Genomic DNA, 20,898 nt, shown 5'->3' with positions numbered 1-20,898 from the left:
TCTTAGTTAGTATTTTTACTAAATTTTTCATAAAAAATACAACGCCTAAGCAAATAAACACAACTAGAGAGGCCTGCTACATGGCTGGAAAGGGAAAGATATTCCCAGAATAATGACTAATCTATCTCTGTTTTCAACTCTGGAGCAAAGTAGGGCATCTCTATCTCCCTTTGTGACTAAACACTGCACAGCAGGACATAGCTGGTGCTTTGCTCACAGAAATGAGACTCCAGATCTCTCAGTTTTGTTTTCCAAGTCAAGCTCTTTCCAGATGCAACAGTACATTGAGTTTGTCCTTCCAGTAGTGATCCAGGGATTAGTGTGAATGCACACAGACAAATCAATCCTGACTTGCAGACATGTCAGTTTCAAGCAACTGAAAATAAAATTTAAAAAATCCTCTAGATAGTCAGACCCCTTGTTGATCCGATCAGTAGAAAGCTTCAGACAATCTGGCAGACCATGCTGCCACCATAGAGAATTTAAGCAGGCACTGCTTAGGAAGGAAGCCTTCCCTGACACTAACTTTGGGGGAAACCAACTAGGTCAGTGGTGGGCAACCTTCGGCTGCTCACCAGTGAACTAGGGGAAAGAAAGAGTAATGAACGGACTTCTAAAGGTACACAGAGAAAATATTTTTCCACCCCTAATCTGAAAAAGATCCTTTTCATGCTCAGTGTGTGTAAAATGGCATGGGATGAATGGCCTGGCTCCTTTGGAGTGAGAGACGTCATTCTACATGTTCCTTCATTTTAAAACTTCTACCACCCAGAACTGGGTTTGAGGATGAAAAGTTCTTTATGTCCCTGTTAAAGAATGGATGGTCCCTGCATTCCTCTCACCTCTTGCTTTATAGCCCTTGCCCTCAACTTCCTGCATCCTGAACATACTTTAAGTTGAGACAGACTGAGAAGTCCTCAGCAGCCTGCATCATCTCTCTTTAATCAGTCAGAATTAATGGTGTTAAACAATGTGAGACATTTCTTTTACTCCCAGGGCCTGTGAACTACCTCTGTGGCACTCCTAGATTCTGCTATTCCAAGGAATGACACACAAAGACCAAGAAAATTTTGCCATTAAACCATTGCTTTATCTATAAGAGCCAGCCTTCTCCAAAGACAGACACTCAATCTTCAAACCCTTTAAGTCAGGATCTTTCCTACAGTTCGTCCCAAGCATTCTCCCCTGACTAGGAGGGACCATTATAGTCTCTGAATGGTCTATGCTACATTCCTCAAGAATAATTACCTCAGCAATAACACTCAGTTACCTTGTGTTTCTTGAGGAGTTTCAGAGTTGCAGCCTCATCTTTGCCATAGTCTTTGCTGGTCACAAATGGAAGCTTTTCTGATACCCAAGTCTCCAGGTCTGAGGTATGTAGTAAAAACTACCAATTAAAAAAACAGTTATTTCCCTCAGAATGTTAATGTCTCTCCTTCAATCTGATAAACTCTAACTGCAGATTGCACTATAAAATCAACTGTTCCTTTGGGGTCAATCTCAAGAAATTCAATTCTGGATGATACCATGACCTTCACTGTTTCCACATATTCTAGGCTGCAGGGTTCTCAGACCCGTGTAAGCACCATTTGTGCTCAGTAATAGATGCAGGGGCACAAAGGATTAGCTTTTAGCCCTTTTACCCAAGAAGATGCTCTTTCAGATAGCAAGTTAAGCTACAGGGACTGGTTTTATTGTTACTGCCTGCAATATACTAGCAGGATCTTGGACACGCTGTTGTATCAAAACTTGTGCAGAAGGACAAGGCCAGATCTGGAGGATCTCATTTTAAGAAAGGCCTCTTTTAGGGTATTAAACCCCTAGAAATAATTTTGAGTGCCCCAGCTCTTTCCCTTCACATCAGTATCCAGTATTTGCTGCTTTCGCTTGACCTTTTCACTGTTGGTGCCTGGCACTCTATAACACCAACTTTGCACTTATATACTCCCCTTTTCTGAGGAGATCAAAGTACTTTATAAATACTATAGGGCCTCATAACACCTCTACCATGAAGGCAAAGTGTTATACCTCTTTCACAGGTGGGGAAAATGAGACACAGATGTGGCCAGATTATCAATTGCAAGTGTTTGAGGTGCACCAGCAAACTTTGTGCATACACCTTTCTGGAAAAAATGTATATGCAAACTGGGTTACTGCCCTGCTAATTACCCATTTATGACAGAAAATCTGGATTAGCCAGAAGAGTATTCATGTGCAATTTTTAACAGGCTCATTTTAAATGCTTGCCTTTGAAACTTTGGCCCATCTTTTGTTAGGGTGAAATTTACTCTGGCATGGAGGGCCAGTTTAAGGCCCTCTGCACCACTTAAACCCCAGTTTGGGGCTGTGTGTGGATACTGCCAATCCAAGTGGCTAGTAAGGGGAACATGTGTACCCCATGTGCACCACTAAGGGGATCTGTTATACATAGGGCCTGATCCAAATCCCACTAAAGTCAAAGGAATTCCCTCCAGTGACTTCAGAGGGCTTGGGATAAGGCCCACAGACTGGAGAGGAGGGCAGAGATGGTGGTGAAATAGGAGCAGACCAGGCAGGAACCAGAAGACCTGCAATGATATGGATCCAGTTGTCCTATCTCACCGAGCAAGTGGTGGAGCCAGGCTGTAGCTAGTGCTCCAGGCGACTAGAATACCAAATTCCGATAGGAGACACTGCTACAGCTCTGCATCCCGACCTGCCTCCCCAGCCCTGCCCAGTGCCCACCACCCACATTGCTCTGGCTTTATGTGGAGGAAGTGAATTTCAGCCCTAATGGTCTGAGATCTTAAACCAGGTTTGCTTTCTGTGTAAATCACTTTGTTCTCCTCTTAGCCCGAAAAAACGTTGGTGTCACTTTGCTGTGAGCCATACCTGCTGGAAGCCAACAGAACGCTGCAGCTGCTTCAGCCTCTCTTCACAGGCCTTCTCCAGCTCCGCCCAGCTGTTGCTGAGCTCCTGGCATTTCTCCTTTATTCTCTGAAATGAAGAGTGCTTGCACCCAGTCACAGTCTTTCCCTTCTCCAACACCCTCTGAACTTGCTGTTTGTGGGCATTCACTTCTGCCTGTAATTCCTAGGGCGGGGGAGAGAGGGAGAGAAGAGTAAGTGAGGGCAGGACAGTATGCAAGAAAGTGGAGCACAGTTGTCAGAAGTGGAAAATTAGAGGCGTGTACATAGTTTGCAAGACACAGTGGGTCTCTATCTAGATGCTCCCTTAAGATGAGCTGCTTCTGGGGTAACCTACCAAAATGCAGCCTTCTGTTGCCAAAAGAAGAGGAACACGTGCATCAGAGTCTAGCTCATCAGCATGATGCTGTCTGCTAAGGCTAGAAAGCAGCAGGGCTAACAGATATCTGTGAAAGACAACTAAAAACCACAAAGCAAATTCCACAGAAATCTCACTCTGTTAAACTGTCATTTCACAGTTACACTGCTGTCTTCAAAAGTTTTTATGTCAGTCATCGCACTAGAGTGAAGTTTAAATATCTGTTTTATGTTGTCCTGGAGACTGCAGTGTGCATGCGTCTCTCTCTGACACTAACTCCCTGATGAGAATAGTAATTATATAGCTAAAACACAAGCAAGCAAGGAATAGCAGAAGTATTCCACCCAGAAAAGAGCAAAATCATTCATTATATTTAGTGTGTAATGCATCAGTCTAAGAATTTTTAATGCAAAACTAGTGATTTCCTCATAATACTGTGAGAAGAATGGTTTCTGCAGGAATTGATAGATACTTCAGTTTCATCAGAAATTCCATGTTCACTCTGAAAATCCTCCATTATATGGCTGGATCATATGCATGTCTCAAGTTATTGGAATTACTTAACTGGGACAGTGTCAAATATTTAGTTCTAGAGATTGCATGCCAGGGAGAGTTTAGCTTTAATAACAGTTGTCTCCTTCTGCTTAGTGGGCTCATTTGTAACGGCATTCTGGGTGGCAAAAGGGAAATGTGTAGCTGTAGGTTTCTAGGTGTGGGGGCAGTAGGGTGTCTGATATACACTTTTCTCCCATCACACCTATAGAAGGGGTAACAGAAAGGAGTTACCTTGTGTTTGTGTAGCAGGCTTTGAGCCATATCCAAGGACTTGCCACAGTTGGTGGAGTTGGCAATGAGCAATCGTTCACTGATCCAATTCATCTCCATGTCATAGTAATGGTAGAACTGGTACAGATCCACTGTTGCCTGCAGCAGCTGGTGCCTCTCATCAAGAGGCACCTGCAAAGACTCAAACCTGAGGATCACATGTTAAAGTGCAGTTATCTCCAGAGTCATCTGAGGGAATCACCTGTGATCCTGCAGTGCAGGCTGTGACAGGCCAGACACTTTCCCATGCTACTAACTCTCCCTGACTGGCACTGTACACATACAGAATGCCTTCTCAGTAGGGCTGCTCTTGGCACACATATCTGTATGTAAGTTATGCGATACGGTAAGTGTACACATTACAAAGGAGAGCAGGCAGGCAGGGGCAGCAGGTTTGTATAATTTTTGGTGGTGCCCAGAACGGGTCCAAGTACCACCCCCCACCCCACACCTGCCTTGTAAGCTGATATATTTTAAAATAATGTAAAAATGTGAGGGCTCTGGGGTGATGCTGGTGATGAGGGATTTGGGGTGTAGGAGGGGCTCAGGAAGAGGGTTGGGGGGGTGGCAGTGAGGGCTGCGAGGTGGGGCTGGGGATGAGGGGGTCACTGTGCAGGAGGGGGCTCAGGGCCGGGGCAGAGGGTTGGGGTGTGGTGGTGAGGGCTCCGGCTTGGGGTGCAGCCTCTGGGATGGGGCAGGGCTGGGAATGAGGAGTTTGGGGTACAGGCAGGTGCCCCGGGGCTGGGGCCAAAGAGGAGTACTCCACCCAGCTCTCTCCCTGCCGGTAGCAGCGAGCTCCGGTGGAGGGACCCCGCTCTCCTCCCCAGCAGCACACTCACCTCGCACCCCTGTCACTGCACGTGCTCCTAGGGCCCCTCTCAGGTCCAGGAATCCCTCTCGCCTCCCCAATGGTGGGTGCCGGGGGAAGAGGGCTGCCATCACGCATGCGCCTCCTCCCCTACTGCTGCCCCTCACTGTAGCCTCACTGGGGGTGAGGGATGGGGCTTCCCCTTGCCCAGCGTGGGGTAGGAGTGGGGACTGCGGGCAGGGGACCCCCTGTGCTGGTGGAGGGTCCCGTTGGAAAAGGGAAGGGTCCATCCATTGGAGGTGGAAGGGCAGGGTCAGGGTCAGCCTGGGTCAGCCTGCCCTGGCACTAGTGGTGCGGGGTGCTAGGACCCTGCGGTGGCAGTTGATGCCAGGAGTCGGCAGAACGGAGTGCAGCACGGAGCAGCAGGGGGAAGCCGCACGCTGCCCAGGGCTCAGGCAGTGTCGTTTGGGAGAGGCGCAGGGGGGCAGCAGACGGGGCCGGGGGAGAGACCTGGCCCTGAACATTGGTGGAGCCAGGCCCCCGTGCCCTGAACATTGATGGTGTATGGGCACCACGGGCCCATATCACTCGCAGCCCCTGCAGGCAATCCTACATTAATCTGTGTGCAGTCGGTGCACTTGCACAGGGCCCCCAACTCAGGGAGTCTGATGACACGGTTAAAAACAAACAAACCAACCCACATAGACAGAAAAAAAAACCCCCCAACAACCCAGGGCCACAAAGGGGGCAGGGCATCACAGGAGGAGGGCTCTGCCTGAATGCTGTGGCAAGAGCCAATGGGCCAGAATGGAGAGTGGGACCAGCCCTGTAGGACAGGAGACACTGTAGAGTGACTGCAGGGTGGGCACAATTCCCCCCTCCAAGGCCTCCCACCCCAGGGGGCAAGACCCTACCCCCAACCTCCCAGGGACACCCACACCACTATGGCAGGCCCCCAATTATCATAGTGCACAGGGCCCTAAAATTCTTTAATCCAGCCCTGCAAACAGATTTAGGAAGTTTAACACCCACTCTAAACAATCAATTCTGCTCCATCTTAACCAGCGTTGGGAATACAGGAAACTGGAATTTACTTTTTGACATTGTTATTGTGTTAAATTAGTGTGTTTGCGGGGGAAATGAGATTCACTTTTGGAGACGTTGGTTCAAATCAGTCTTAGTTCACAAGCAAAATGAGTTGTAATGGTCTGAACCTAGTTACCATTAAATGTTGGACCACCTCACACTTTAGCAAGAATTTGGTAGGATTGGCAAGGAAACCAAGGACTGGAATGGCAGGAGTGTCGCAGATTAAGATTGAGGGTCACTAGCAGAACCTGAGGCAGGAGAGCAAGCAGTTGTAAAACTGAAGTGTGTTAGCATAGTTTTGTGGCAGAAGCTTGTAGCAGAAGGAATGCCTGGCTGGCTGGCTGAAAGACAGTCTTTTCTAGTGGTTAGAACAGGAGATGAGGACTCAAGAACCAAAGTTCTGTTCCGAGCTCTGCCACTAATTCGTTTCTCCCAACAAGCGAGAGAACACCCGCTCACCTTTCCAGATATTTCTGTGTCTCATCCAGAATCTTCTGGGAATCAAAATGATTGGTTGCCATTTTCTTGGCACAGGACACAATGGAGTTCATTTTCTCAGACAACTCCCCCGTCTCCTTTTCCAGTTGACTGTGCTGCTTGAGCAGATCGCGGCTGGAGCGCAGGTCATGGCCTGTCTCTGCATCCTGAAGAACCTTCTCAATCTTTTCTATCTTCTCTTTTGCATCCTACAAGGAGCAGATGAACACGTGCTTTTTGGAACATTTTGAGGTGTACATTTTTTTCACGTTTATCCCTGTCCCAGCCCCTTAAACAGGTTTCCCAAAATCCAACCCTTGGAATATTTCAAGTGACAAAATATTTAAAAATATCTTTACACTCAGAGATCCACAACTGTAGTTGCACCACCACCAGAGTTCCCTTAATGATGGTAGTGCACAACTTCACAGCCTGGTGTCTTTCTTACTTCATTCTCCTACAAGCTTAGGATCCTTGGTATGCTGAGGCCATATAAAACTCCCTGTGTGACAATTATCGCTTTGGTGCTGGGAAAATCTAAAATTAAGTCTTCAACAGGATGGGATCTTCAGGGGCTACTCTGTTTCCTAATCTTTTTGATGAGCTTTCTGTGGCAACTGACAACGTGGAGAGCAACAGATCAGCCCAGTCCCTCCCCTCTGAAATCAATCACCACCTGACCTGGAGGAGTTCCATCAGCTGTTCTTGCTGTCCGGCCTGTCTCAGCTTGTCTCCTCGCTCTATCATCTTGTTGTACAATCTCTCCCACTTCTTCTTCAGCTCTGACATCTTGTCCCGGATAGAATCTGCAGCATAATGGTCATCTTGAATCAGCTGATTTCCAATCTGAGGAAATATATTTTATTATTCAAAGGTCTCAAAAAGGGGCACAATCAATTCTAATCTTAACAACTTTGATACTTGTGTTTGTTTCTTTCTAATTAATACCATGCAGCATGAAGCTTTCTCCTACATCAAACCTACCATACCGAAAAACAATGACACTGGAATGATTCACATTGCTGAGCCCCATCTGAAATTACCACTATCACAGGAAAATAACCAGACAAAATAATAACTCCCTCACTGTATATAATTTGTCTTCACCCTACCACACCTTTACTTGCCATGCTAAGATTTGTAAACTTGGTGTTAAAAAGTAATCAAGACCATCACTTAATCAAAGACGTATCTGTGGTGCGACTGGCTGTGTTGGCTACTGTGCTGTTTTACAGGCTCCTATAATCAACCAAGAAAGGCACTTTTCAAATAGAACCAAACCTATTGAACACTGGCCAAGTTGATAAACCTTTTCCAACAATGAATCCACCCTCACCATTATCAGCTCTGCAAAGTGCTTCTTGTTTGCCATCATTTCCTTTTCAGCAGCCTCATGCCACTTCAGTTTGCGCAGGATATTTGTTGGGTCACGATAGGACTCATCTGATGCAATCTTGTACTTCTCTTCCATCCATATCAGCAGCTCAGCAACATCACGGTTGAACTCCTATTAGGGACAGTTAGGATTAAATATATTTAACTCCTGATTGTACACAGATTCAAGGACACTACTTGATTGATCCACTACAGTGGATTCTGGGAACTCCCGCAGAAAATATTCGGTCCTTATTTTATCTAAGTGTTGGGGAGCCCAGTTTCTTTTAGTCTGAAAGACAATTTGAATAATCAGCGCCCTGCATTGATGGATCACAATCCTGGATTGCTGACAGACTTGGACAATCTTTTGCAGCCCTAATGTAATATCCGTGTTTCCTCCTTTAGACAATATTTCCTACCCCACTGCTTTCAGTAACCAGTGAAGACTCAGTTTTCAAGCAGAAAATGGATTTATAAAAGAGGTGACCCACCATTATGACTATGCAGCTCCACGGTGGGAAGCCCAAATACCATTCATGACATTCCATTCCATATGAAAAATATGGCTAGGAGCAATGTAATAACAATGCTTCCCCATTATGTTACAGATATATTATAGAAACTTTAATTTGAAGAACTTTTTGGGTAACTAAAAGAATCCTGTTAAGGATTTCCCCAATTTCCCATGACCATTCCAAGTGAAAAACTTTAATGACTAGAGTCTACAGAATGCAGAGAGGAAAATGCAAAGTTGTGCATACATAAACAAAGGTCAGGTTGAGGCCCCTTTGAAAATCAGATCCCATAAGACAAATTATTTCCTTGTCTATGTGGTAGAATGATCGTTAATGAAAATGTGACCAAAAAACCCAAACAGGCCAGCTCTGCTCTTACTGCCAATACACCACTTTTGCAACCGTGTAGCCACATTTACATCAATGGAGTACTCTTGATTAACAATTGTGTAAGTGAGAGCAGAATCAGGCTCAATGTTTTAGAAAGAAACTTTCCTTCCACAGCAAGAATCTGAACCGGAGGCTTCCTCCCACTGGTTCTGGAGTATCAGCTTCTTCTCCCCAGTTATAATTTTCTGTGGGAGCCCCAACCCACAGTGAAGCATTAACATATGAGCCCAGGGTGACATTCACAAGGACATTATCTAGTGATTAAGATACCTAGGTGGTTTTTCATTAAATGTTTTCATTTCTTGTATTAATTCAACTCACGGTATACTTCACTATGGCCTAGTAGATATTCTCTGATCACTCCGACAGTGTTAAATGAGTTCTTAATGTATTTGCCAATACTCTAGTCAGCCTATATGTGGGGTCAACATTTCCTAACTTCCTGCTCCGAGGTGAAGTGGGCTGTGGCTGGGAACAGGGAGAGTGCTCAGTATTTTTAGCCTTGGCTCAAGGCAACAGACAGTGTTAAATTACTGCAGCCCCAAGGTTTCCTCTGGTCAGCTCTAGTGCATCAGCCCTTTCACCTGCAGCTGAAGAGATGCAAGCAACTTCCTTTTTTTCTGTTCATTACTCTGTCTCAGTCGTTCCCATCGGTCCTGGAATGTAGCCATTCTCTCCTCGATCCTGCAGAGAAAATACGACACAGAGCTTTAATTCCCCTATCTAGAATGACGATAAGGCAATGGCACTGATCTGTCTGGGTTTCCTTGGTCATTCTTTATTGCTAGAACTTTGGGCTAGATGCTGTTGCTAAGAGTAAGGGTGTGTGTGTGTGTGTAAGGCTCACTACCCCATCCCTTTGCACAACCGTGCTGGGTTTTCCAAGATTGAGAGGTTGTGTGTGTGGGAGAACGGCAGCTCCACTGGGTAGCGACCGCCTCTCATGTGGAGATAGGTGGGAAGGGGATAGATGGACTGGGGGTGGGCAGTCTTATGATTATTATTAAGAACTATTGGTATAATGGTAGCTCCCCAAATGTGTTGGGCACAGTACCTTACTGTAAGTTGATACAGTCCCTGCCCTGAAAAGCTTTGTGTTTAATTCACTCCCACCCTCACAAATATTTTATTTTAAGACTTCAAGTGATGAAAAAATGAAGAATGTAGTTCATAGATATTTAGGTCAGAAGGGACCATTATGATCATCTAGTCCGACCTCCTGCACAACGCAGGCCACAGAATCTCACCCACCCACTCCTGCGAAAAACCTCTCACTTATGTCTGAGTTATTGAAGTCTTCAAATCGTGTTTTAAAGACTTCAAGGAGCAGAGAATCCTCCAGCAAGTGACTCATGCCCCATGCTACAGAGGAAGGCGGAAAAACCTCCAGGGCCTCTTCCAATCTGCCCTGGAGGAAAATTCCTTCCCGACCCCAAATATGGCGATCAGCTAAACCCTGAGCATATGGTTTAACGGTTTGTAAAACTCTCCGGTTCATTTTTGGGGCGCTTGAGTTCATAAGACATCTTCCTCTAATTTAAACACATGGAACCGATCCTCCGTTGATGTAAATCAACAGTTCCATTGAAGCTGATGGAAACACACTAATTTACACCAGCTGAGTATCTGGCCCACGGTTGTTTTCCCTGGAGCGAGGCAATTGAACGACAAACAGATATGCCTTTATGACGAAATGGAGACCTACGCTAGAAGAACCGCGGAAAAGACTGAACAGGCGCAAACATCTTCCACTACTGCTCAGACAAGGGCACCATACTTTTGCATTATAATTTCTCTTTCACCTCCTATCCATGTTCCCATAGTTCCTCTGTATTTGCTTGTTGTTGTTTTTCTTTACTTTGCTCCATTTTTCATCCTAATTTTTCTTTGGATTCTCACAGTGCTCAGCTGTGCTCCTCCCCACCCCACTAATCTCTCCTAAGCAGAATGTGGTCCAATAACATTTAGGCGCGGGATAATGCAATACAGTGACAAACACAACCTTCACCAAGTAAGTACAGCTTTGTGCTCTTGTGTGTCTTTTGGCTATTTGCCAATACGAATTCATTTTGGAAAACTGCCAAATGCACGCTCTCTCTTTTCATGTTTAAAATTGAACTATGCCACTGTTTGTCATGGCACTAGACACCAGAGCCAGTCCAAGCAACTTTAAGCATAATTGTAGCTTCTCAGTTTCCCCCCAGCACTCTTACCTTCAAACAGTTGTGCTCTCTAAACATACAGGGCCCAATTCTCATTTACACTAAGGCCCCTTTACACGCTCTAGTACCTTAAAGGAGCCATGAATTACACTGACTCCCACTTTAAGGCCATGTTATAGTGCCAGGGTGGTGCAAAAGGGCCTTAAGTTAGATGAGAATCAGGTATGATGATTACAACTGTTATTCCTTTGTGAAGTGATTTGAAATCTATTGTATTCATCCTAAATATTATTGATACTCTCAAATGCAAGGAACACAGAGTTATGTGAGAATTTTAATGAGTTCTTCAATAAAGAGGTCATAGAACCATAGGGTTAAAAGGGACTACAAGATCTTATTGGCACATGTAGTATAAAATGCAAGGAGAACAACTGGAGTATCCTCCATTATTGTACCAAAAATGGCACTTTGAACTGAAAGTGTTACCCTTGTCATTAGAGTACAGGAAATGCATCTCTTTGCAATACCGGCTCCATTCTCTCCATGTTAAGAAGCAGCATGGAAGGAAATGAAAGAATTCATCCTTTTCCACCCAAATTAGAACACCACAACTTGTGGACTGATGGGACTTGGTATGAATGCTGGCTCAAAGAGGATCTTCTGTTTCACTCTGACGACACTTGATGATGGTTTGTAAAAACTAAATGTCTTCAGTGGAGTCAATCTCTTGTCTTCCTCCTCTTTTGTACCTAGAGTGTAAATGGCTCTGAACTCACATGTAAGAAGCGAAGTGCCTGTTCTTCACTAGCTTCTCCCCACGCTCATTCATCACTTCAGCCTGTTGCTTCAGCGCCATCAGCAGTCGTTCAAAATCCTCATGCCGCTTGAGAAGGCTGTGAACAGCATCCACGTGGTCCTGGAGTGGGGGGAAGAAAACTTTATCCAGTCTCACCTCTGTAATATGGCTCCCTCTGTGGCAGTGGAGGAGATGGTATTATTTCTGCCTTTGTGCAGGTCCTTATTCTCCACCTTCCCCCCACGTGAAGCAAGTATATATTGCAGATTTTCCACATCACTGAGGACCTTCAGGGCTTTGAACAAGTGAGCAGCTGTGCCTTACTTGATCCTTTATCTCTCATGTTTTCTCCTGTCCTAAGAGTCTATCCTCACCTTTTAATCGCAGCAGCATGGTGCCCCCCTGGCGTAAGCACTGTATAATATATTTGGTTACCCACAAACTGCAGCAAACCAGTCTCTGAGATATGAAGAGGCTGCAGTTTAGATTCTAACAGTATTCGTAACAGCTCTATCATCCAGTCTAAGGGTGAGCCTCCAACAGGTGTTAATAGTACTCATATCCTCTTTCCCAGCCTCTCCCCACTGGAGGTGAGATCATTACATACTTTCCCCTGGCTGACTGCTGTTGAGTATTGGTGTGGAATATACCAATTACTTCCTTGCTAATAGTCTACTGATTGCAATAGCACACTAAGGGATAATGGCAGTGTACAGGTAGAAGGAACAGTGGAGAAAGCATGGTGAAAAGGTTAACCAGAGCATTCCACCCCAACTGCACAAACACACCTCTGGGTCACAACTACAGCTCCTTGGTTTAGCGTCTTTTAGCAGTTATGAGCCTGCTTCTCATTTAAAGAAATGAGTAAATGAGAACCAGGCCCTGCGTGTGCAGCTTCTGAACAGTAACACATCACTGTTACAGAAATGCTGCAACCAATCTAAGCTTGGCTAGAAATTCTCAGTTTTGAGCCAGAGGACAGCGATTGTCATTGAATCTCTGTTCTGATGGAGTCATTATGGGTCAAGACTGTTCTGGATGGGGAGTGGGAGCAGGAGACAACAAGGGCTGTTCTGATACATACCCCAAGGTCATCTATTCGTAGAAAAGCCTCATGGCTGGAGAGGATTGCACTGATACGATCTGCTTCCCTATTGAACTTCTGCAGTTCCAAGCTGTCTTGGAGCTGCTTCTTCCGCTGCTCCCACATCTCGTCCAGCTCACTGCTTTGTTGGGTAAGCCTCTCCACGGTCTGGCACACATCCTGGGTCCTGTTGCTGGGCTGACCATACATTACCTTCTGCCCCAGCTCTTCTAGCTGCGTAAACCTGCCCAGAGTCACAAGGAAAGAGGACAAGTTACTGTAGGAGGTGACTTGAGCTTGGTGTTCTCCTGGCAAAGCACAAAGAATAAATAACTTCCTCCTCCTATAACTTCCCCACCTCTCTCTCTCTCTCTGATGCTGCTCTATTCCTTGCTTTCTTGGTGGCAGAGCTACCGTTACCCATTGCTTTCCCTATTAACGTCCTCTTCACTTACAGTCTGCCAGGAAGTGCAGGGGTTGGCTGCTCAGGGTTGTACATCTGAGGTGGCCAGGAGTTTTCTCTGTTGGCTTGAGAGCCCAAGAAAACAGGTGGCCAGCCATTACATGGGACAGAAGGAGTCACTGTGTCTCTGGGTTTTTGTAAAATGAGAGACGGGGCTGGTGGCCTGAGAGTCTGGCAGGCCTGGCTCATAAAAATACAGGAGAGGGAAGAACCCAGGATAAGTGATTGGATTGCTCTGGCCGAAGTGACCTGGGATGGAAAAGAAGTCTGAGGACTTTAAATAGTGAGTTTTCTTCCTTGCTGAGCATCCAGGTGAGGTAGAAGGCAGCTATTGGAGTCAGACTTTGGGTTAGCAGACACTTTCATTTGATATGGGGAAATTAACTGGGTTATGTGCACAGTCAGTTGTTATTTTCTTCATGCTAAATTTTATATGCACTTCAATAAATCCCAAGCACCATTTCCACACCAAGTTTATGTTTCCAGATCTGTTTTCTGGGTATGCTCCAGGCCTCCCTGGTGCTGCAGCACCTCACCCTCCTTCTTCACTCTCGAAGCAAACATCTACCTTTCCTTCTGAGTGCGAATTTCCTTCAGAAGGTCCTGATGTTCCTTCAGCAACTGCTCTGAAGAAGCCACGTCCATGCCCATCTCCATACTGCCCAGCTTCTCCCTGATGCCATCTGCCCACAGCAGGAGTCTGCGGCTGTCCTGCAGGACAGCCTGTTGATCCTGTGCCAACTCCAGGGTTGTCTCCCTCTCTTTAGTCTGTGACTTGAGTGTGGCCAGCAGCTTCTCCATATTCTCCACTTGCTTTTTGATGGCCTTGCTCTCTGCAGGGTTGGTGTCCTTAATCCTATACAAGGAAACCAAACAACATCCTTAATTTAGTTTCAGAGACAACGTGAGCCTTATAGCTTGACCCAGCTGACACTAAAGTCAATGGGACTGGGTTGCTAGTGGTTCCTCCCGAAAAGAAGGTCAGTTCGGGCACTTAATGTTCCTTATCAGCAGTAAACAGCATAGACAAAGTGATCATAGAGTCCTCCAGGAAATGCATCCTGTCAAAAGACTTTACAGGCACCAGTGGTGCATTCTATCACTGAGGATCAAAATGTTTTGTGTTATTTTTTTTTAAAATTCTCTGGCTTCAGTTAGGAGTGTCAAAAGCTAGCATATCACATGAAGAAATTCATTACCTTTACTTCAAAGATATAACCTTATAATGACAATAAACTGCCTTTTTATAGTCTGACTCAGTATTGGTATCCTTTCCCCAGCCACTGCTGGTTTCACTGACGTCTTACATCACCTCTGATCTGTATGTAACAAAGATATTGTACGACTAATTTCCACAAGAGGATACAAATTACCTGGTCTTTCCTGGTCCCAGATTCCAGGAAAAGCACACTTACACCCCATGCTCCTTTTCACATAACATAAAACACATAGGGATGATCAGCCAATCAAATTTCACAGTTCACTGAAATGTTTCTAACTTATAGATCTGAACAGGGCATGCCTAACAGAGTGGAACAGGTGTGTTGCAATGGACATTGTAAACACACAAGGAGATTTTTTTTAATTAGAAGTGTTAAGCCAAAGTTTAAAATGTATACACAAATGCCCTATATTTCTAATTCTCTTTCATCCTCTTTTCCCCAGCTCATGCCTCTCAAGGATACCCCATGTTGGGGATTACACAGTACCTCATTAAGAATACACATATCTTGAAATAGTGTTTGTTAATCCTAGTTTATGGTCCTACAACCTGAACTGCAGTATGATCTGCAAATGAGGTGTCCTTAAATTCAAAGAGAGGCAATACTCATTGTCTAGAAAAAACTCAGTGGGGACTGTGGTTTGCGTTGATAATTCATTATACACCACATTCCACTACATGTGCTGGGGATTTGAGTTGGAAGAATAGCTCAGTGATTCAATATCAATAAAGACTTATGCAACTCCATTCATAATGTAGGGATTCTTTCTTTGTAGACAACGTTTGGAGCCAGTCACTCAGATATTCATCCAACTCTACCCAGAAGGACAGAAGATCTCACTCAAAGAGGAAAAGGAGCAGTGACTTGCAGCCAGACAGGGAGAGCACTAGCACGAGAGGCTGATCTAAGGCAAGTGTAAGTCAGCCTTTCACAACTATATATACTCTATGCACTTCGCTTCAAATATGAAACTAGATCACTAGGCAAAAATACAGAAACAAATGGCTGATTCCTTACGATTGGGCCACACTCTTCAGGTATTCAGTTTTCCTCTCCAGCACCAGGACCTCCCTGTCAAAAGCAAACAGCTTGCGCCGGTTTGCCTCCAGTGCGGCAGGTGTGTTTCCAGGTTCCAAATCCCTGAGATGGACCAGCTTGTCTTGTAGTAGCCCTCTGGTGCTCTGACAGTCCTGGAGGAATGTCCTCACATCAGCCACCTCAATCAGCTCTGAACCCTTTTCCTCCTTCAGAGTTTCCAGGCGCCCCCATCTAGGAGTGAAAAAACAACTGCAACAGCTGTATCTAGACACTAAAATCACAGTGTCTTTGCCTAGGGGGGGGGAATAAATGTCCAGTGGATTTGTTGCATGCACCTTTAAAAATCACCTACGGCAAAATTCATCTTTGTGCGGGGGGAGGTGTGGGGGAGACAAACTCTATGCTCTCTTTATATACCACGGCAATCTTCAAAATAAGATTGTATTGGCACTTAAAGGGGGCATAGGACTAGTGCTCAGCCTCTACACATGATGAATTTCCCCTCTAAGGTGGTATTCCTCTCCTGCACCCAGTGCAAGTTGCTGTCACACTGTTGCCTATGCAAATCAAGAAGAATAATCAAAATAAGGATCCAATTGTGCCTTGACGTTTCTGACCACGGTTGGGACTGCCAAGAGTCCATATAAAAATAGATATGAAAAGCGTTACAAAAGCAAAGAGTTTTTTATAGTTACAATTTTCAAACCTGAATGCCTTAGGAGGACATCCTAACCCCTGCCTCTGGGTGCTCAAATCCGCACTTAGCCGTGCAGCACAGGCTGAACCAAACAGAAGAGCCCATTGTGACATTTGACTATCCCACGATGTGCTTGCTTTTACTTTAAATATAATGAAAACAGACTTATTCCCAAGTCTATTTTACCTGCCATCATCCATTCATTTAGGACCTGTCAGTCTGATTCTTGTATCACAGTACAAGGGGTGCAAGGAGACTTCCACCCCTTCTCCTTCCTGTGCAAGGGTCAGGCATCTCCCCTGATGCCCAGATGGGAGGATGTACCATCTTTAGGGTGCTGCAGCAGAATTCAGACCCACCCCCACTTTGCTCCCTGAAGCTCGGGTGGGGATAAGGACTTATGAGGAATCTTTTCCACTGGACCATGAACAAAAAGCCCTCAGATCTCAAAGCATCTGCTGTACCCCTTGACAAAATGAGTGTGTCCATGACTTGGCAATAGTTCTTGTGATTTATATTTTTTCCCCATATCTCCAGCCAGTAACTGTTGGGACAATAAGATCCAATTTTCAAACAGGGACACGTAAACAGAATGGCCCCATTCCCTATGTAGAAACTCAAATCAGCATTTAGGTGCATACAATAGGCACATATATGGCCAAGTGATGACTACATGTGGCCAAGTGATGATTAAGGTGTCCAGTGTGCAAGATGGTCTCACATGGAAAAGGGAGCTCCTTGCCTGCCTGTAGAAACTGCTTGTTCTTTTCAATGACTGATTGCCCAGGGCAGAGGATAGACTTTCCATTACAACTGTCATAATACTATAAACCCCACAGTCAGTCCATGTAGACCACCCCCTGCTTCTCCTCTTATCATTATCCTAATTTTATTAGAACATCTCCAGCAGGTGTGCATTGAGCTGTGATGCAAAGAATTCTAGTGATTTTGATTCCATCTCTTCTTGGCAAATGGTTCTATTTAAAGCTGGTTAAGTTATAGATAAGAGAGATTCTACATCTCCAGTTTGGTAAAAGCTTCCCCGGGGAAGTAAATGCAAACTGCAGTGACAAACATCAACTTTCCATAGACAACCCTCTATCTTCACATCTCAGGTCAGTTGTGTGTGCCAAAACATCTCAGACTGGTATTTTCTCCAGGATAGTTTATGCAGGGCATGAAAAGTCCTTGATGGGGTGATTCCCCATTCTATCAGGAGCATTACCTCCTACTGATCTCCTTAAGGTGGGCTTGGATTTCATTCTGTTTGCTGGGACTGCTCTTTGCAAACTTATCTGCTAGGCATTTGATCTCTCCCAGCTGGATTTTCCCCACAGCCATTTCCACTAGAAAGCTCTAAACAGAAAAAAATACAGGGATAATGTATGGAGTGAAGAACTCAAAACTCAGCATCTCTATGCAAAAAGTGCTCCACAAGCTGTTGTATTCACTCATCTTCTATTTGTGTATCTACTATGCTTTGACATCCAATTTATTTCTTTTCTCTCTGTTCATTCAGCGATCTCTTGACAGAATATACTCCCCTATACGGTTTTCCCTCTGAGCCCATAGATACATAATAAACTTATTCTGGTATAATATACATCCCATCCCACCCCATTGACATGTGGACAACTTATTCTGGTATAAATCTGCAGTTATATATTCACACCTTAGCTTAACTGAAAAAGCTTTCCTGTACAGACAAAACCTTATGGATTAAAATTCAGTTAACAAAAAAAAGGTTGGAAGCAACTTCTCTGGAGTCCTCCTTTCCTCACATACATCCATTCCCCCATGGTCAGTTTGTTTTACAAGTTATCTACACCAAGTAGAGATGAGGTACCTCATATTTCTGCTGTGTGACCTCCACATTGTCTGCTTCAGGCTGAAGGGTCTGGAAAATTTTCTCCTTATCTTCCATCCAAGACTGAAACTCTTCACAGGAGCTGTAGAAGCGGTACAATCGGATCATCTCCTCCAGACCTTTCTTCCTGTGCTGTAAAACAGATGCAGAATTGAATACTGTGATACACAGGCCTTTTGCAGAAAGAGATCCCCATGGCTAAAGAACTAAAGCATACAGATTAACCTGGCAGGTTGGTGGTAGTTCTCCCTGCTAACACACAGTGAATACAAAGTGGCATCTTGAGCCTGAAATACTTGTTCCTGGGGCATCAGAGAACTGATGCTCACAACACCTGATAAGCAGAAAGTTTAGTAGTGGTGTGTGCTGGTTGACTGAAGATACAAGTCAACACTACAAAGGGAGCATTACCTCTTTAATCCTAGACATATGCACAAGCACTGGTTGCAGGAAAAATAGGAATCGGAGGGTTCACACAGCAGCTTTCTGGGCGGGACCCCTTGGAGGTTGAGGATACAGAGGAATAAAGGGAAAAACTAATGGTCTTTTGTGAACATCTGTGTTAAAGTTTCCAGTCTTTGCCACTACAGCCTCAAGGCTTGGGGTTAACCTCCCATGTTTGTCCGACCTAGGAGAGGGTCTCTTGCTGTAATAGGCAAACTCCAGTAAAGTCAAGGGGATGCAGAAGGAAGCTGCTCTCCAAAAAATATAAGAACTGGGAGGAAAATGTGATGATCATAGAAATTAATATGTGATTCTCACATAATGATGTACAAGCCAGACTGGATAAAACCTGAACCAAATGCACTCAAAGCTTAAATGAAATTTCTGATTGTTTTGAATGTCATCCATGATTTGTTTCTCTCCTACTGCTGACATGATGTTGGTCAAAATCAGAAAAGCACCACACAATTTAGCACAGCCAGCAGTCTTTTCAGGGGCTGCATAGTTCAGGATTGCAGCACATTGTCAGAGCTGAGCAAGGGAAGCTAAAACACCTGCGTACACTTTGCATGACACTAGATCCCACTATTAATCTCCAAGACAGGCTACACAAGCACAAAGTATTGAAAGAGGTACAATACCTCAGCCATGGTTTGAAGATTCTCATAAAGCAAGTTTATTTCATTCTGGGTCCTCCAGATGTTCTCTGGAATAAAGTGAGGATCTGAATCAGGTGGATTAGAAAATCCAATTTCCGGGGTTCCCCCGCGCACAGAGCGGCTTGATGGTAGTATAGTGATCCTTTGGTTTAGGCTACTCTGGACCTGAGCCTTCACCACCGGCACTGATATCACCTGTTAAAGCAAAATACAACAAAATCAGTCTGTGACACTATGGATAATTGGAGCCCCTGACCTTAAGGATAAATTAAAGGACTACATTTTCAAAATGATCTGCCTGACTCAAAGTGTTAGATATTGCAATTTGCAAATGCACCTGTGTGATGCATTGAACACTGTGATACAATTGTGATCTATCACTTTAAATTTTCAGGGATTTTCCTGGTCCTGTTTGCAGGCAGGGGGCTGTGTAGGGAAGTGTGCGTTCAGAATCAGTCTGCAGAGAGCCAGCCTAGAGTAAGCAGGGGTGAGTTGTGCTTCTCTGTTGAAGTGAGCACCCAGCTTTGTCATCACACTCTGTTTTGGGGTTCTTGTGTGTTATCTATCATTCTGAATTCTAAGAAACGAAGCAATGTTACATGGCAACCTACCAGCAAGAGTATTTTATGTTTTTATCTCACATCTCTATGCATATACCACGAACATAACTGCAGGGGACCAGGGCGTGGGCGATCTAGCCTAGCAGTCACAGCTGCGCTTGTGTCCACAAGTCAAGGATGGCCATGGGGCAGTAGCTGGCAAGCAGGGATCAGAGTAATTTATAGTGCCGGGATCAATAGGCAAGAGTCAGGGTCAGAATCAGGCTGGGTCAGTGGCTGGAGATCGGAAAGCGAGGTGAGGTTTGGAGTCACAGCAAGGCAGAAGTCTGCTGGGTTGCCAGACAACTGTATGGGGCACTCTCCAGGATTAAATAGTGAGCATGGGCCAATCAAAAGGATGCAGAGTCCTGCCACACTGGATCCTTTGGGTGGTATTTCCTGCGGCCCCTAATCTCCATAATGCTCTTTGGATGGGGTTCTACATGGGCTCCTGGTGGCAATGTGGGAATGTCAGCTGTCTCAGGGTCCACAGACCCAGGTTCTTGTCCCATGGATCTTTACATTGCCTCTCCCCCGCTTTTGGAGGGCACCCTTCCTTCATGTTGGCACTTGGATGGTCTTGATGAAATCTTCTTACCAGGTCAGGGGCATGGACATGGGGAGCAGGTTCCCAGGAGCACAATTCAGGACCCAGGCAATGAGGTAGTACAGTCTCCCGCTCTGCAGTTTACAGCTGAGGACAGGGCAGACTATATATTCCTTGTGCCCTTGGACCTGGACCTGTGCGGGGAGTTGCTGGGAACATGATTCTGTGTGGAATGCTTCAGGAGGGAAACATGGAAAATGGGATATATCTTAAGGGAGTGAGAGAGCTGCAATTTGAATACTGACAAAACTCAGAATGGTCCAAGCTACTAGTGGTTTAGCTTGTGGGATGACCTGTTCGTACAGAGGTGTTTAGCTGCAAGCCAGACCTTTTGGCACACTGTGAGAGCTGGGCTTTCCTGGTACTGACGGTCTGCCTACTCATTGTAGTGCTTTTTTGCTTCATGGAGGTGGTCCTTAAGGTCTTCCAGAATATGATGAATTCACAGAATCCAGTTGGAAGCTGCTGGGTTCTGGGAGGTTGCTAACAAGACAAGGTGGAAGCAAATAAGAAA

At 45.1% G+C, this 20,898-nt stretch overlaps 1 protein-coding gene across 1 annotated transcript in view; it reads right to left on the bottom strand.

Moving 5' to 3' along the window:
- Positions 1–20,898, bottom strand: part of SPTBN5 (spectrin beta, non-erythrocytic 5) — a 138,226-nt gene that overhangs the window by 91,249 nt on the left and 26,079 nt on the right. The window contains exons 12-25 of the mRNA XM_043549388.1: positions 19,161–19,373; positions 18,055–18,207; positions 17,434–17,564; positions 15,491–15,742; positions 13,819–14,106; positions 12,788–13,031; positions 11,684–11,823; positions 9,330–9,429; positions 7,800–7,970; positions 7,145–7,309; positions 6,446–6,672; positions 4,051–4,237; positions 2,872–3,072; positions 1,271–1,387 (exon numbers count right to left, since the gene is read on the bottom strand). Coding sequence (XP_043405323.1) covers positions 1,271–1,387; positions 2,872–3,072; positions 4,051–4,237; positions 6,446–6,672; positions 7,145–7,309; positions 7,800–7,970; positions 9,330–9,429; positions 11,684–11,823; positions 12,788–13,031; positions 13,819–14,106; positions 15,491–15,742; positions 17,434–17,564; positions 18,055–18,207; positions 19,161–19,373 — 2,589 coding nt within the window. The remainder of the gene's footprint in view (positions 1–1,270; positions 1,388–2,871; positions 3,073–4,050; positions 4,238–6,445; positions 6,673–7,144; positions 7,310–7,799; positions 7,971–9,329; positions 9,430–11,683; positions 11,824–12,787; positions 13,032–13,818; positions 14,107–15,490; positions 15,743–17,433; positions 17,565–18,054; positions 18,208–19,160; positions 19,374–20,898) is intronic.

Source organism: Chelonia mydas, chromosome 6 (assembly GCF_015237465.2).
Source record: "Chelonia mydas isolate rCheMyd1 chromosome 6, rCheMyd1.pri.v2, whole genome shotgun sequence".
Taxonomy (NCBI): domain Eukaryota; kingdom Metazoa; phylum Chordata; order Testudines; family Cheloniidae; genus Chelonia; species Chelonia mydas.
Note: the sequence above shows the minus strand (reverse complement) of the source record. Positions and strands in the feature narration are given on the sequence as shown.